The sequence below is a fragment of the Epinephelus fuscoguttatus genome, linkage group LG24, assembly GCF_011397635.1.
Source record: "Epinephelus fuscoguttatus linkage group LG24, E.fuscoguttatus.final_Chr_v1".
NCBI lineage: Eukaryota > Metazoa > Chordata > Actinopteri > Perciformes > Serranidae > Epinephelus > Epinephelus fuscoguttatus.
This window is the reverse complement of record NC_064775.1, coordinates 7,933,888-7,951,967: the sequence shown is the minus strand read 5'-3', so window position 1 is coordinate 7,951,967 and position 18,080 is coordinate 7,933,888. Positions and strand designations below refer to the sequence as shown.

The 18,080-nt window shown below is 44.3% G+C and overlaps 1 protein-coding gene across 13 annotated transcripts in view; it reads right to left on the bottom strand.

Moving 5' to 3' along the window:
* Positions 1–15,919, bottom strand: part of mbnl2 (muscleblind-like splicing regulator 2) — a 61,404-nt gene extending 45,485 nt beyond the window's left edge. For 2 of the 13 annotated variants that reach the window (XM_049569721.1, XM_049569725.1), the window contains exons 1-2: positions 15,538–15,848; positions 4,215–5,098 (exon numbers count right to left, since the gene is read on the bottom strand). In XM_049569721.1, coding sequence (XP_049425678.1) covers positions 4,215–4,388 — 174 coding nt within the window. In that variant the 5' untranslated portion in view covers positions 4,389–5,098; positions 15,538–15,848. Of the gene's footprint in view, positions 1–4,214; positions 5,099–11,154; positions 11,356–12,104; positions 12,436–15,537 lie in introns of those variants that run through there. The other 11 variants (XM_049569720.1, XM_049569717.1, XM_049569723.1 and 8 more) reach the window with 11 other exon arrangements.
* Between the last annotated feature and the right edge of the window lie 2,161 nt (positions 15,920–18,080).

The window sequence follows — 18,080 nt, the reverse complement described above, 5'->3', positions numbered from 1 at the left end:
GCCTGATCAGAAATCTGAACGGCCTGTTTGTTCTCCAGGTCTCATCGATAAGGACGGATGTACCCAGCAAAAATATGAGGAACTTACCTCTTCTGTATTTCTTGCCACAAGCAATGAATGCACCACTCTGACTAGCCCCGCTGCATTGTGTTGAAAATTACTTACACCAATGAGAAGCTGATGATTGCTTGGCAGATGACGAGCTTTACAGTCGGAGACGCCTTTAATTTTACATGATATCATTGAAAATATGTTTATTTTAATGTAAGTAAGCATAGGCCTAAAAAATCTAAATAAACCTTGATACAGAGATAGGAATCAAATTATTTTATTTTGGCAATGGGCTGCAAATATGAGGTTTGGCAACAGCGGGGTTCAACAGGAAGGAGCCATTACCACCCCAGGAATGTTTTTTCTTTACCAACACTGAAAACAACCAAAAGAGTCCAATTCTCCACTGACTTGGCATGCTTGCCTACTGCTGCCTGACAAGTGCAACAACAGAGTTACACCTCCTACTTCAACTCCTCTCCTGAGCAGTACCTTTCACGTGTTTATGAAAAGGACCCTTCTGATCATTGGCCAAGTCACGCCTGGCAGCACACAACCCTGGCATGATAACCCTATCAGATGAGAAGACCCAGGAAGACGATACGGGCGTAATGGGGTGGAAATCGGCCTGCCGTGGAGCGAAACACATTTCCTAATGCATAATAAAGCATTCATTCTCTCGGCTGTCACGAGGAAAGTCTTTGTGGGAGAGGGGGCGAGTTGGAGTTAAAAGTACAGAGAATCCTGTATTCTCCGTTTGTCACTGGGTTATATGGTGAGAAGAAGGAGAGAGTGTGAGAGGGAACGAGTGGCTGCAATTAGAGTCACATCTCTCCATACATTTAACAAGTTCGCTGTAGGCTTTTAGCTGATGGGCTTACCCAGAGCAGCCGACAATGACAGTGCAATTCCTAGATCAATATACAGTAAGCAGTGGAAGGGTCACAGCCATGAAGCCCAGACAGTCGATGTACAAATATTCCTTCGTATCCATGATGTTGTTGTGTGATACACTGGATGTTAGAACAAAAAAGAGCTGTTTGAGAGCCATATTCTCAAAAGCCTCAACATCCCATGATGCTTGCATTAAAGCAGACTGCTAAATTGGGTGCCTAGCTTAACAAGCCAATGCAGGAACTACTATGCACTACGGTCGTGAGTGAAGTAGCACTTCTAGGTTTTAAAAGAGTGTGTTGCTTGCCACTACACGGCACAGCCCACCAGGCAAGCCTTCTCAACAAGGACCTGAAGGAGGTGTCATCAGCCAGCAGTAGTTGGACTGTGTTGCTCAACAGATGATGCTGACAAGCGCAGCTGATTCTCAGGAGGCTAGCTTCTTTTCAAATCCTTCAAAGGATGAAGTGACAGACAAGGAAGAGGAGCCGTTGCCCACGATGGTCAAGCATCCTTTGTAAGATGCTGCTAGGCCTGCCACGATACCTACTTTTGTTGGACGATACATTGTCCCAGAATGAATTGCAAGTGCAATCTTTCAATATTCAATATTCAGACATTGGAATTGGAAAGTATTTAACATATATTTTTTTTAAAAAGTAATACATACAAGAAAGTAAAGAAGAAAAAAACATATCGCCTTTATAGGAGTAGCCCAAAATTCAAATTTGAGACATTAAAGGAAATTTCGCCCACAAAAACAAAAACTTGTGGTGCTTCTTGCGGCCAAAAGATAGTCTAAGAGAAGCTCCGGGAAAACTGCAGTTACCTTTAAAAATTACGACCCGTGTGCTGCAGTCGGCTTCCGGGAATGGAAAGCCTTCAAGCCTGGCAGTTTTCCGGTGGATTTATGGAGTGGAGGATGAAGCTGTTGGAAGTTAAATCTCAAAATGCCAGACTTTTTGGCTCGTTAAGCTACCGACTACCAGGACTGCGCTTCTTCCTCTCCAAAAGTGCCGCTGCAGGCTACCGGTACGCTACACTGTTTTACCTTTCTTCGGGCAAGTAGGTCGGGTTAGATGGGGAAAAAAGGGAGAATCACTGCACCCAAGTCTTATAATGGCCTGGAAAACCTTGCTGTTTATTCTGGCATCATGTTGTGGGCAAATCAAGGTCAGCAAAATAATTGGGGTCATGTCTATATATCGTACGACAAGTCATGATGTAATCATCGTGACAGGCCTATGGTGATTGGCCACGTTTCTCAGTTGTCTGGGGACGTGTGTCCTTTGCGTAAGGTAGAGAGTGCTGCTGAGCATGAGTTAGAGTTAGATAAGAACAATGAGGCAGACCTATAGCCTGCAAAATTTCTTTCTTGACGCAAGCATCAAGATTGCTGTTAATGATAGGAGTTCTGATGTAGAGGCTTTTGTGCATAATTATGAAAGAGCAGGCCTCACAGAGAGAAGCCTAAGTCATGTTATTATAGAGAACAGGGGTTACTGGGTAAATAGTTTTACAGCTGCCTCTGAGAGACATCTTGAGTGCTCACTACATGCACAGGCTTTCCTTCAGATGATGCATGAATTGACAATAGATTGCCTCAAAGCTGTTATCTGTACAGGAAATGTCATTTAGAACAGTCCAAATGAAAGGTGGCACCACTATGAGGTTGAGTGCTCCGGTCATTTAGTTTCCTCAGTCAGGGATGACTGGTCAGAGTTTTCAAGGCGCAGCAAAATCATGTCATGTGCGGAGGAGCCATGTCAGGCCGTCCCCTGCGTGGTGCAACAACAAATCGATCCCAATTGGAGTCAGCTGTTTGCTCGTTAAACCATAACGGCGAAACAGCTCACAAAATCTGGCAGCTGGGAAGGAATGTCACTCACTGGCTGGCTGCGAGCAATAACTCAAGGAGCCTTACCATGAGCAAAGTCTACACCAGGAATACAGCTGATAGCACCATGAACGCAGCTTGTTTTCATAGTGTTGCATAAATAATTGCCCATGAGCAACTTGGAATGAAGAGTTTTACACACTGCAAAGATCTTCATGGATTTCAAGTACAAAAAAATGAAAGTGTGGAAAGCTCACCATGTGTTTCAGGAGCAAAAGGGTCGCAACTTTCAGATATAGAAAAATGTACCGCAACAGAATTAAGAACAGCTCCGGCAGTGGTGTGAATCTAGTCTCTCTGTTTTGTCAGCGACCTAGTCCAACCTTGAAAACTGTGAAACGCGCTCTACACACACTGCACTTGCTGTATATGTAAAATGCAGCTACAGTTTATACTCCAAAAAAAACCCCAACTCCTCACAGTTTCAGTGTTCTGCTCTAGTTTCTTTGGCTATTTATCATTGTCACTGCTTTTTTTCCACACAGCTAGAAAATAATAGGTTGCTCTTGGATGCAGACATTTTGTTTGCAGCATGTGGGGGCTTGAGCGAAGCGACCTTGTTATAATTGGGGAGACTTTCAAAGTGTCTGTTGTTAAACTTATTTAAGATAATTTACAACATTTAATTGGGCAAAATGTGCAAAAATAAGTGTATTGCACATAATAAATATAACAGCTACATGATATGTGGTAAGACGGGTCAACAAATAAACAACAGGCCTCTTGTGGATTTCTGTAGCAACCACATGTAGTCAATTAAAACAATATTATCCATTTAAAATAGAGATTCTGACAACTTGGACGATGCTATACCGAAATCTCTTCTTGGATCCGTGAGAACCAAACATTACAAAACACCCCGGCTGTTTATGTTGGTTGTTGGTTGTGTGTGACAGCTGACATGCACCCAGGAATAGAAGCCCTGGAATGACTTCAGGCGCTCAGATGTTCGCCCACATCTACAGATGATGGACAGGGTGCGGTAACATTAGATGAACTTACTGTATAAAAAAACCAAAGACACACACACACACACACCTGTGGTGACAGTGAACATGACAACAGACCTCTCTGGCCTTTAGCTTCATAGGTCAGACTGCTCTGCTAACTGCAGCGCAGCATGGAGGCCTGACACACATGCTAATTTGAGCAGACAACCAACACCCACCGACCATTAGGGACCACAAAGCTTTATGTCACAAGCTATACTGGTGCTGCAGAGATGCAATTCCATTGTTCATATTTGCTTTATATCGTTTGACAGTTTCATGAGGTTGTGTACAGCGAGGTAAATTACAGAGTAGAAGACAAAGACGAAGTAAAATTCATAAAATCCCAACAGCAGTTACCTACTGTGTTTAAAACTTCTTACCTTTAACGAGTCAAAACAGGCAATCACCCTCCCGTTTTCCACCTGGCAGCTTTTGGGTGGGTGGGCAAATTTGCATTCCTCATCGCTGCGTGAACAAGTCCCTCTCTGAAACTGCCGGCACACTTCCAGGGTCAGCCATTTTGTGTCCCGTATCGAGGCAATGTTTAGAGCCATGTCAGCGGCGCTGGCTGTGGAGCTGTGGTGGAGTGGAGCCACTTGGTTTGAGGAGGAGGCTATCCTCTGAGGAGGCGTTTCAGAGTGTTCCAGTAAAAAAAAAATAAAAAATAAAACAACTAAAAGTGATGGAACATGCAGCTATAAATGATCTGCTTCAGGTCAGCGGATGAGGTTTGTCCTTGCGGACAGGAAAGTGGAGGTAATGGACTGGCAATGTCTCTGTGACCGGAGCATGGGACTGCGCTTCTGTTGTGGAGTTTGTCAGTCACACTGCTAATTGTTCATCAATCAGTAAGTCTCAGGTGCGAACCTCTGACTGGGCAGAGGGGGCATGCTCAGAGACAAGCTCTACTGGTTGTACCGATGTCCCCAAAAATGACCTGTATATGAGTGATGATATCTGTGCAAAGGTTGGATGTTAGGGAGCAACGAAGGTGCTATTTTGAGGTGCGATGGCACAGTTTTGAACACAAAGTTTGTGGCTTTCTCTCTCAAAGCTTTGGCACCTTGGCCAGCGGTGCAGTAGGTCCACCGCTTCACTTGGGGTTTCTCCACACTCAGCACAGGTAAGGACAAAGAGAAAGGTCGGGGGTGTTTGCGGCGGCTGTCCTGTCACGACTGCAGAGGGGAAAATCTGGAGCTCTTCAGAAACACCCGGGGATCTTCAAGTAAGGATGTCGTCTCACAAGGCACTTTCTGTCAGTGATCTGGAGAAGAGAAAGAAACAGAGTGAGGAAACGGTTTGCTAAATATGATTGGCAACTATTCAGCAGGGGTTAACAGCGTTTGTTTATGCATGTAAATCTGAATTGGCGTGCATGCTGCCCCAGAGGTGTGCTCGCTCTGAGGTTATTCAGCAGCCACTTGAGTTTAAGTCCGACAATCACTGCTGTGTGCCGTTGTGCGAGGTGACTACAAGCCCACTGGCTCTCCAACATATTGCACACAAAGCGGTGAATGGCAAAAGCCTCTGTGCTATGAGACAGTGGACAAGAGCATCGAGTCAGAGCGGAGATAGAAAAAGGCCCCAGGGTCCAACCCGCCCTGTAGAGTCATGCACGGCGGGATGGTGCAGCCAATAGAAAACCGCGCAGCGCAGCACTATTCTGGGCAGCCGTCCAGCAGCCACAGAGGGACCGAGACAGATGCATATGCCAGTGCCAGACACGATTATGACGCTTCCCAGTGTCCCGCAATATTCACTGGTCTCCCACTGTCCAAATTAGATACCAGCTCATTGACAGTGGCCTGTCAATTTACATTCATAGCAGGGAATTTGTGTATGTTGCTCGCTGCCTGATCCTGTAAAGATACTTGTCTCTGTGTCTGATTGTTGTCTGGGGTCGTCTAGGGGTACAATTGGTGGAGCAACAATATGAGGAAGTGACCTTTAGCTTGAGCGCACGAAATCCATTACTAAGCTACTGCGCAAGGAGCTCTTTTCTTGGCACATCTGGAAATGTTTTTCTGCTAACTGGGGGTGGGAAAAGAGGGTTGAGGACACCAGACTGAGGGAGGAGAAGGGGTTGTAAAAACATACAGCTCTGGTTAAAAGATCCCCTCTTTTACTAACATAAAAACGTGTCCACAGAGAACAGCAGCAGGAGCAAACACCAAGACTATGTCAAATACTGGGAGAACAATATCTTCAACAACCTCTAAAGGAATATGACAAGCCTCACTTGGTCTTAATGAAGGCAAGTTGGGACTTGTGCTCAAACCATCTACGCAACCGTTGAGGGAAGAAGCAGTTCCCAAGAAGCAGTTCCCTTCAGAGGTACAAACTCTTAAAGAGCTGTCACACACAGGTGTAGCCAGATTTGGGTTCGGCACAGTATTTTTGTCCTGCTGTCCTTTAGATTTAAAAATCATCCTGCATCTTGGTCTAAAACTTGGTCTTTCTAATTGGAGAATTCTGAATTCTGCTTGTAGTTTTGTTTGAAGTCTGAAATATCAAAGGGAGGAACTCAAAAAGACCATAAAGACAAGACCATATATCCTCGTTTATGAATAAGAGATCATCCAGACTTTACTTGATTGCGGGATGCTTACCCTTGAAAGCACCCACCAACACTACACAGCTCCAAGTCTATGAATCCAGACCATTGTCTACCTAATCATATTGTCCCACTTTAGTGCTGATCATGTGAAATAAGATGAGAAGCTTCCTCGCCCGATCACACTGACGCCCAGGCTCCACTTTCCAAGGCAGGATTTAATTTCACACCATCTCCCCAGGGAGAGAGCCAATCGCTGCGGAAGAGAAAGTCAGGTAAGAATCATGTCAGATCTGACCTTTAACAATTAATCCCATCTTATTTTTAGAAACCCGAAGAGGTATGTGATCAAGCTAACCTACTTTGTCAGAATGTGTGAAGGGACGCTGGCACCATTTCATTTGGCCTCAAATGATGGAGGAAGTTGTGATACAACGGTTAAGGGACACGGCCGTTGGTCATTTTTATTTTTTGTTAAGAAAACTGAGGTTTACAGCACTGAGAGCTTTCATAACATCACAACAGTGGGCCGACAGTGTGGATAAGGGTTGGCTGGAGTCATCTGAAAAGCTCACAGGGGACTCAATGGGCAACATTCAAACAATGTTTGTCATGAAAGGTATTCAAAACAAATGGTGCAGTCCGCAGATCAAAAAGACCCTTATGTGGGTGATGGTAGGATAATAATCATGCAGGAACATGACCGCAGGTCTGCTTCCACACTGTGCATGAGACTGTTGTATGTTTGTGCAATATGCCCAGGGAACTGCTGTCCAAGCTACTGTTTGTTTGTCATTATTACTGGTGCTGTTACGCACAAAATCTGCATTTAGGCTGGGCCTGGATCAATTCTTTGATTAACTGGTTAGACAATAGAACATTTGCTTCATAAATGTCACATTTTCTAAGAATATCAAATGACATCAATACCTGCCAATTTAAAAAAAGTGACAAGGAGTGTTTTACATGGACATGAATAACCTGTTTATGATCAAGCAGTTATAGCATCTTGTTGATATGTTCGAGCATGTAAACACCATATCTCTGGATTTTGTTTTAGAAATCCCATTAAGGAGAGACCCAAATATGCTCCCTGGAGTACTCCGAAAAAAATGGAATACTGTTGCATGAATACAACATATCCAGAGTTTTGATTTTCAGTAATGAATCCACTGCCCCCTTGTCCTATATGAAGTGGTAGTGACAGGGCTAACTGCTAGCATCACACGGCTAACGTTGCCTAACAGTTATTACCAGGTTTTACAACAGAAACAAGCTGTTTCATTGTCAGTTCGAATTCGTTGGGACCATTTCAGAGTATGGAGTCAGATGTTAGCAGCTGCTGCTATGCTGTGTTAGCTCGTGCTAACCAGGCAGATGTTGAAGCAATCGTTCCCCGGGAGACGTTTGTTTTGGAGACGGCAGCAACAGAAAGTTTGCTAAACTGGCAATGGTCAGGATGGTCTGAAAAGATCAAATTCAAGTATCATTTGACTGGAGACTCTTCAATACTACTTTATATTGACTTATTTCAGTAGCTTAAAAAGTATTTAATAGCAAAACTTAGTCCTAACATTAATCAAAGTCCAAGACAGTGTTATAAAACAATGTTATAAGGAATACCGTTTGCCTAGTAAGTAATGTGAGTGTGTATAATCGAGACAGAGTGAGACAGGGAGACAGTGGTTGGGGCTCAGAGCAGACACCTGGTTGGTTTGTTTTTGTAAATATCACAGATAAGATCATAACCAGGATAAGCCTCATGAACGGGTATTCATGTCAACTTAAATGCACTCAGTGTGACATCAATAATTATAGCCTAAATGCTTAGTAGATAAGTAAAATCATCAGTAGATTAATTGATACTGAAAAGATGTACTGAAAACTTGAGCACCTAACCATTTATAATTTGCAGTGTGATGCATGAGCCTCGCCAAATAAGCTTGACAGAGATGGATGTGCAACAGTGAAACGACGCTGCTGTAGCATGTTAGCTAATGCTAGCCTGTCTTCAGCAGAGACGACCGAGCCCTCTTACATTTTTGGAACATATCAAAGCCCCTGCTGGAAAGCAAACTGTCATCCAAGGGGGGAAAAGTGCTACCTCTTTTGTGTAACAACATCCCGTCTAGTCTGGTTTTGACTTAAGTCCTTGGACGCCTTTGACTTGGCTTGGGCTAGCTTAGCCTCTGCTTGTGCATGACACCTACAGCACATGCAGCCTGGCTTAGTTTACGCTGAGCTTAGCGGTCGAGCTTTAAACACAATGCCACTGACGTAAAGGGAAAGACAGATGGTCAGCAGGTACGAAGGGACCATATAGCACCCAGTGTTTTGACCTTAGAGATAAGCACACCTCGTATACCGTCATGACTGACCTAGGTTCTGTTTCTGCAGGGACAAAAACTGACAGTAACAGAAGAAGAGTCAAGGACTAGTGTTATAACCTGGCTCTGACGAGACATATATAGTGTTTCAAGGTTTTGTAATGACATAGACGCCGTTCATCATTTCCGTTAGAGAAACCCTGGGTGTGTGAATGTTAAAGGGACGGTCCAGTTTTTTCGACATGGGGTTACATGGGGTATTTATCCATAGAGAGTTTGTTACACACAGTAGATGTCATTGAGAGTGTTTTCACTGCTTTACCTAAATGTTAAACAGTCATTTCCAACGGGAAAATTAAGCCGTTTTATCACTGTCTTCAAAGCCAGACTCCATTGAGAAAAACAGTGATTTAACACTGCTAAAAAATAGGAGCTGCTGGTGTACCGCTGCATTGAGCAATTATTTTGCTTGTGTTTTTGTGTGACTTCGGCATTCAAAAGGATTCGTTCGGATTCACCAAAGCCACACAATCACACAAACTAACTAACAGATCACAGTAGCAGTAGACAGGTAGCTCCCATGTTCAGCAAACTAAAATGACTGTTTTTGACAATGGAGTCTGGGGGCTTTCCACAGCGGTGGATTGCTTAGCTTCTGTGTCAGACTCCAGCCTGCTTCTCCAAACTGGGGATGTGCTGACTTGCATCTACTGTATGTAATACACTTACAACACATAAGAACCCCATACAAACGCACTTCAAAAAAATCCAAACTGTCCCTTTAATATAGCTGTTCACTTCACCAACAGAATCTTTAATCCTGATGCGTCATCCTTTGTTTTCAGCTGTACACATTTCAAACAAAACCTCAAGAGCCGAATCCTGCAGTGCACCGTATATCCTGTTTATCTTTAGTCCCTGAGTTCCTGCAAGAAGCCTTTGTCCCCTCTGTGTCCTCAGTGCAAACAGTGGACAGACAGGGTGACCTGATAAAGCAGGGCAGAGATGTGAAGAAAAGCACCACAGTACTAGACTTTATGGATTACTGACGCTTACTAAGGCCAGCTGGCAGGGGCATTATCTTGGTCAGTCTGCTTAATTGAATGAGAGTCAGCGGGACTGGGCCGTCTCGAGTGAAAGTCATTGGCTTGACCTCTGAATACCACGTATGTAAGCCATTAGTCTGGTATCTGTGCGCTCTGTCTGTGGGCTGCGGTTTATCTTAGCTGCTTGTATTTGTTCAGCAGAGACGATAAGCTACCTGGTTTCCATTGGTCGTAAGTCTTGTGACAACGTTTGGCATCGGCCGGGTGTTGCCAACGAAATAAAGTTGAAACACAAACCACTGTGACAGACAAGCACCTGAGCTGGGTACCTGAGAGGCCGCATTTCCATTTATTACCATTTTATGCTGGCGAACCACAGCTCTATGGTCATTTGCATGGCCAAGAGGAACAAGTGGTCAATGTTTTTCAAGGCTGCGCAGAGAGGGCCTCATTGTTGAAGTGTAATAGGAAAATGTTCTGCTTCCAGTGAGTAATGGAAAGTGAGCAAGCCTTACAGTTTTTATCAAAATGTCCCGAACAAACCTAACCTGGCTTTGAGTGTGACATCACCAGCTCTCAAAATGCTCCTTTGCATCCTCCAGAGTGGATCAGACCCTGCAGCCTAATTCGTATTTAATACTATGGACATTACGATGCTTATGAAATTGTCTTTGGCATAAGCTACAGCTCCTTGAGTTCAATATCATCAAGTGCCATTAGCGATAAGGACAGGTGAGTGAGCTCAGCAGAGGCTATACCAGGACTAAGCTACTGTTCAGAGGCAACGCAAGAAGCATTTCACAGAGTCAGCAGATAGGTGTGCCCCATATCATAATAGCCTTAGCTAAACCACAGTGACCCAAATGGCCCTGCTTATGATATGGGACTGGACTCTCCTCTCCTGACCAGTGGCCTGATTTGTAGCACAGAACAGACGATGCACTGTTTCCATCAAGTGTGTATAAGGACAGATCTGTATCTGGGATGGATGTCAACCTCTGCACTCTGTAAATGGACTTGTTTACTGTGTAAGTGTTCTTGTCTACTCCCTGCCTCGCCACAGGACTCGAGCAAGTCATCAGCTAATTACAGTATAGCTGGCAGCCAGAGGTGAACTCTGCCGTTCAGAAAAACATGATGATTAACAGGATACCCAAGCTCACTTGATTGAGAAGGCTGAGGTGAAAACTGCACTGTGCCTACTGTAAAGCAGCTGTTTTCCATAACTTGCACTGACTTCATACAGCCTAAAATCGAGGATGGAAAATACCTCGTTAGATTAAAGCTCTCATACGTTGAAATATTAAGCGAAACACATCAAATGAATTGAAATCTTAAGCCTTCAAATTACAGCACTTGAAAACATAAGAGCCGAATGATTCAGCAAACTCACCCCTGTGTCACAGAGCAATCAGACTCCCTCTTTCAAGCACGAGATGTCTGAAAACGCTACCGACCACTAAATCCTTTTTAATACCATCTTGAGGTGCAATTTGCATGAGAGTCAATTCAGAGAAAGGGGATTTCTGGCTGACGGGGTCTTGCAGTGAGGACTTGTCTGAGACTTATCCCATTCTTTGCTCAACAGGAAGGGCTGAACTGATGTTCCATTTTAGAAAACACCCACTTCCCCTTGATCCACGGCCAGATGTATGACACCACCCTGGCCTTTTCCATGCGGCCGATGATGTCCACTGCTCGGCTGCTCCAGGCCCAGCGTCTAAAGCTAAATCTAGACAGGCAGCGGAAAGCGAGGGACACGTCAACCGTGCCTCGTCTAACTCAAAAGGTTAATTATGATGCGCGCCTTATTAGAACTGTGAAGTTCCAGCTATTTGTGTCCACATACAACACGAGACCCTGTCCTGAGCAAACAATCTTTGCCCTTGTTATTTGGAGAATTTGCACACCACGAGTTACGAGGCGAAACTTTGTGAGAGCCGCACAATGCGAGCAGTGACAGGGCAGATGCCACACAACGCGACAGGCTTTTCTCTAGAGAGTGAAAAATATGGAGCCCATGTGGCAAAAAAGAAAAAGAGCGTCTGACATTTGCACTGAGAGAGGGGCAAGTCAACTGCTGTGATAATGCCTCTCCCTCAGGAGGCGAAAGAGAAAGTCCATTACAGTGCTGGAAACTGCAATACGGGTAGTTACTGCGTGGCTGCGAGCTCCCACTACTCCTGTGCATTTATCCCACACACACCATATTTCCTTCCCCTCGCACAGATAAAACATTCCCCTCTCCTCCCTCCCCACCCAGACTGGTATGCAGCACACTGCAGCAAAACTCCTGAAAAAAATCTTTGAGGAAAAAAAGCCAATATGACGGTTCTTTCCCACCTCGTTCCACTCGGGTCCCGGAGCTCTGCTGCGTGCCTCCGTGTGTCTGCTGTCCCGAACATAGGAGGCACCCGGTGCTTCTGTGACACTGAGCTACAGCACAGTTTTCCCTTCAGCCTCAGCGACTGGAGTTAATGACCATGTGAACTGTTGTCATTCCTCGCCAGCTGCCGAGTGCTGCAGCCGGAGGTCCATGCCTAGACAGGGATTTTCTCTCGATGTGTCTCTCTCTCTCTCTCTCTTTCTCTCTCAGCGACGGAGCAAGCGAGCGAGGCAGGCAGGCAGGAAGCAGAAGAGTGTCTACTCCAACTATCTGGCTGAAACACTTCCAGCCAACCCCCCACCACCACCACCACCACCAGCACCACACACCCCTAAAGCCAGCCCCTTCCTGCCCACCAGCCTGTGGCAAGGCCCTGCCCCTTAACAGCTCCAGCCAATAAAAGGAGAGCTCCTCTGAATCGCAGCTTTCTGAGCCTGTCGATTGCAGACTAAGTGATAGGGCGAAAACTGTGCTTACAGTAACATCCTCTGAATGCTGATCTTGGGGAGGTATTTCCCCAATTTCATGCCTACATTATTTATCTTTTTCAATCCTACCCCAATCAGCGCCACCTGAAAATACAAGAACAGAATCCAGACTCGTGCAACACAGCAATGCACATACCCAATAATCAAAGAGTTGCTGCAGTCGCATATAAAGACCAGCCTTGTCCTTGTCTATGTTCTATCATCACATTTAACACCATCCCCCCAGGAAACAGGAGCACCACACCTCCTCCCCCTCCTCTCCTCTACCTCCCCTCAGCATCCGTCCTCTAAACTCATTCACTCCACCATCCAGACACTCCTCCTCTCTCCCCCCTTCCTCTCACATCCCTCACCTGTATGTCCCCCCCTTTTTCTCAAAGCACTCTGTTCTCTGTTTCAGTCAAATTCTTTAAATGTACCCGACTGGAAAATTGCACAGTGGTGAACATTTCTGTGATTGTTATTGCATCAGAATTGAGGCTGGGATTGAAAGTCTTGGTCTGTCTCCTCCCCTCCGCCCGGCTGATGACATGCTGGTTGGCATCATATGAGCCGTGAAACCGGAGCGTCACAGAACTGATGAGTCAGAGATCCAGCTTCATGACTTTTCGATCCAGATTCAATAGAACAGCTGTACCGTCTATCTCTGTGTGTCTCTCTCTCTCTCTGCCTCTGTCTCATACAAAGGCTGTGAATGACGCGGCAGCCTGGGCGTTTCGTTGACATCAATGAGGCTAAACATGCTTTACAGTTCAATGATAAACAAACCTATTCGCTGTCTGATTACACTTTAATAGCTATATATAATCTGATCTCACAGGAAATAGGTTTGTCAAGTGGTTTAGGGGGGGATTAATCCCTTGAGCATGAGAAACTGTCCACCTCAGCAAATGGCAACGAATACTGACGTCATCGTAGGCATCAGAGCACCTGTAATGAAATAACACAGACAAGCGCTCTGCCATTATACCAAGAGGAAGGCGGGGGATGTCAGGCTTTGTCAGGAGCAAAAGTGTCACCTTACACCTTTGAATGAAGTCACACTCTCATACACACAGATGCAGCACGCTGAAAGAGCTAGACGGCAGCAGTACCGCAGAAACTTCACTGTAACGTCAAACAACTCAATCTGTTATCATTCATCCACAACAACAGCACTTGGACCAGGCCCGGCTGCTTCATCGCTGCTGATAGATGAAGCTTATCAATGTCTCATTTGGCTGCAAACGACTCCTCAATAACCACATTACTGAATAACTGTCAATAAATGCACAACAAGGCTGCTCGTAGCTAATTTCCAGCGGCAGACCTCAGATAGCCTACCTTCTAAATAGATTCGTCCGACAGGAACACAAACAAAAGCCTGGCAGACAAACAAGCCGAGCCACTTCCTTCCCGCGCCGTATCCCCTCCCCTCTTATTATCCCTGTCCTGTTTGACCCCGGACGGCTTGGCTCGCTCGCACACAACCAGATTTAGGATTCTGCAGCCCAAAGCGGCTTCATTTTCAAAAAACAAAAGGAGTATTCCAACACAATGGCTAATTATATCAAATGAAGATTGATGGGTTTAAAATGCTCCGCAGTACAGAATACAGCATTCTGTGGTGGTGCTGCTGGGTAGGTGGAAAAAAAAAGCAGGGCTTAGAAATAGGGCACCAAAGACAGATCAATGAAAAGGCAGCTGTCTTTTTCTATTATTAGCCGTAATCAAATATCAAGCGGCAGAGAGTTGTGCTTCCTTCCGCTTGAAACCCATTCTGGTAAGTCTGTCACACGAGTCCACACAAGGATGGACAATACACAAGTGCCTGGTGAATGTGTAGGCGAAGACGAACCAGGAAGTAATGGATTCTCTACGTTAATATTCCTGCTGGATTGAGATAGGGTTGGATAATATGGAGGAAATCAAATAGCACAATGTTTTTTATTGTAGGGTTGACTTTTGGTGCTTTACAACAGCTAGAACAGTTTGGAAAATTACAGTACTTTACTGTAAACAGCCTTTATGCAATGTATAAGACGACATCTAGTCTTGTATACTTTGGGATTAAACATTGACTATTAACAGTAGGTTAATCTGATGCTAATTTGACCCTGTAAAACATTACAAGCCAACTTTTCATACTGCTGATTAAATAAAGTACATCCCCAACAATCATAGTACGCTGTGGATCACTACGCCTTACTCAAGTGCACTGTAATAGCCTTAATAAACACATTATAACAAGCTAAAGTCATATTGTTATACTGCTACTGATATCCCATAATGCCTCCATTTGTGCAATTACATCCCCAGATTTGCATTTTCACACAGCCCAATTACTGTCCATGACCCAGCAGCTAGCCTGATCCCAACTTATTAACCTTACCCAGGTGTAAAGGTGTAAAGGCTCGTGCTCAGCCAACCTGCAGCAGATTAAAATGTGCCTCCACTTGTGTCTCATTAGAGCTGCTTTATCGTTTTCATGTGCATCTGGGAGTAATAACACACACTGGGTGCACCCTGTGACGATGGCAGCGTCACTGCTGAATAATGGTGACTGTCTATCATGCTTGGAATCAATAATAAATGAGTTATTATCAACCTGTTCCCGCATTATAGTCAGGCACTGATGACAAATAGCATACAGCAGAAAGCAGCAGAGACACACAGGCACCACTTTTTCCTCTGTAGCTGCTTTCACTTGTTGTCATTAGCCAGAGCAGTGATTGTAAGCTAGCATAGCGACACAGACACCAGCCCATAATGTTTATGATGCAGTAGTAGCATCACTGGAAGCATAGTTAGCCTTCACGACACTCCAGAGAGCTGTTATGTCCACTACACCGCAATTACAAGTGTGTAAAGAACAGCCAGAGGCAACGGGTGCTAGCTGCTAAGCTAACTACCTGCAGCTTACCTGATGACGAACCTGTCACATCCAGCCTCCACCAACCGCTACTCAAGAGCGCTATTCCGGTTCTAACGGGGACCAACGGTTCGGAACAAGACGCCAAAAAAAAAACAGTCTTCGACCGAGACTTGACGCTGGTGCCTCCTGAAATCTTCCCAAACTTTTTTCTTGCTTTCAAAATGTGTGTCAGTGAAAGGCAGAAGTGATCTACCACTCGCTACACGCTAGCTCGCTAACTACTTTTAAGGCTAGGGTAGGAAGCAACAAGCGATTTTGACAGTTCGAGGAAATGTTGAATGTGCTTCGGGAGGGGGGTCGCTACTTCACTCCACACATTAATAACGCGTATATTCGCGACTGTTTGACATATTATAAGCTGCCACTTTAAAACAAGTAGTATTAAATGAAAACGTGTTCGTACATAGCGTTCAAATACAACACGGAAATGTACTTCAGTTCGATAAACAGTTCCCACCCCACAGCGGAGTTGGTACGGTCCAGAGGAACCAAGGGGAAAGGGAGGGGGTGCTTGTTACCTAGGAAACAACAGTGAATCTCCCTGGGGGAAAAGATGTGGCCACTGATTTATGAACCAGTGTCTGTCTGTCTGTCTGTCTGTCTGTCAAAATAGGCTGCTATAGGCAAGATAAAAACATACAGCTGTTTATTATGAGTTACTGCATTAATTCCCATACCTTCTGACACTTTAATATGTGCAGTGACACCCTCAAAGACATGATTTCCTGGATAAATAGTGAAAATTGCTGTATTTTTTATTATTATTTTAGTCTGGTGTCACTGATTTGGCTTAAATTTAGCTTATTTTTCCTGATTATACATCTAGATTTCTGCTCTATCAAAACCAATCATCAATTAAACAAAGAATATGTCTAAATTCTTATAATCACTATAATATATATGTGTGTGTGTGTGTGTGTGTGTGTGTGTGTGTGTGTGTGTGTGTGTGTGTGTGTTACGCTGATGTTTTTACTTATAATTTGTTCTTATTACTATTTCAAAGCTGTCAAAATGAATTTAACTGTTAAAACGACACAAAATACATTTAATTAGTTGGGGTGGGATTTACCAGAGGCCCCATGATACAATATTAAAACCATATTTAGGTCACGATACAATATTATTGCAATTTTAAACATAACTGCAAATTAGATAAGATAAAGATAAAGTTTTCAGTTTCTTCATCTCCCTGTAATCATTTTTATTGCAGCAAAATGTATCTAGTGGACTGAAAATGCACCCAATTATATTATTCTAGTTGGCCACCAAAAGTTGAATTTGTATTTGGAATATTATCCTTGGCATCCATGTGACAATACAGTATTTCCACACAAAAGTATTGCAATACGATGCTGTATCGATTTCTCCCCCTCCCCTGATCAAAGATTCTATCTCAGCACATCGTCACTACCTGATGCTTCGCAGCGGAGCATGCACGTCCCCAGCATTTTGCAGCCTAATTGCATGCAGCTGGCTGGATTTAGCAGTCTGTGACACACAGAGACCCGTTGTCAGCAAGAAGCGCAAACGAGTGAACAAGGAGCAAGTCACAAATATCCCCGGAATGAGCAGAGAGGCACAAATTTAGCCCCACTGACTGCTGCCCACGCCATGCGCTGCCTATTGAGCACATGAACAATGAACATAGCCATCACAGACTGCTCTGTCAGGGCCAAGGGCTGCTCCAGTGGAATGCTACTGGGAATGAAGGCATCACAGTTTGTCAGGACACAGGCCACTGGCGGTGTCAGGGATGAAGACGTTGTTAGGCGGCGTTGGTTTGATGTTAAGTGTAATATTTCATGAGCAGTTGTTTGAAACACAGGCACATATGGGCTCAATTTAATATCCATCATGGTGAAACTCAAAGACGGAGGATCTGGGGTCAGACGAGTGATGGTAACTGCTGACATGTGTTACTAGCTTGTGTCACAACATAATTCATCATGTGACATTTGACACACGGGTGGCGCAGTGCAAGTTAATATTTACTAAACATTATCTCAGGCGGAGCAACATTAAAGGTCTTAGAGAGAGAGACAAGAAATTTCTCTCAAATGTGTCTTTTAATATTGATGTTATCCCAGTCCATGGAGGGATTACTGAACAGGCCTAATGGACATGAGCCCAAGGCCCCAAAGTGTCAGGGGCCCCTCTGGCCCTCACCTGCAACATGTCTCTCAGATTATCACATACCAACCAGGAAGAGACTCAAAATGACTGCAAGAAGATGCAAAGGAACTGCAAAGAGTCACAAAACAACTACAAAAAATGGGAAAATCAACCACAAATAGACACAAAATGACCTGAACAAGATGCAAAGGAACTACAAAGACACACGTAACAACTACAAAAGGGGCAAAACAACCACAAAGAGTAACAATATGACAACAAAGTGACACAAAACAATCAAAAAAAGCACAAATTTACTACAAAAAGACACAAAATAATGAGAAAAAGGTGCAAAACAACCACAAAGACACACAAAATGATCAGAAGAGACACAACATGACAAAAAAGACACAAAATGA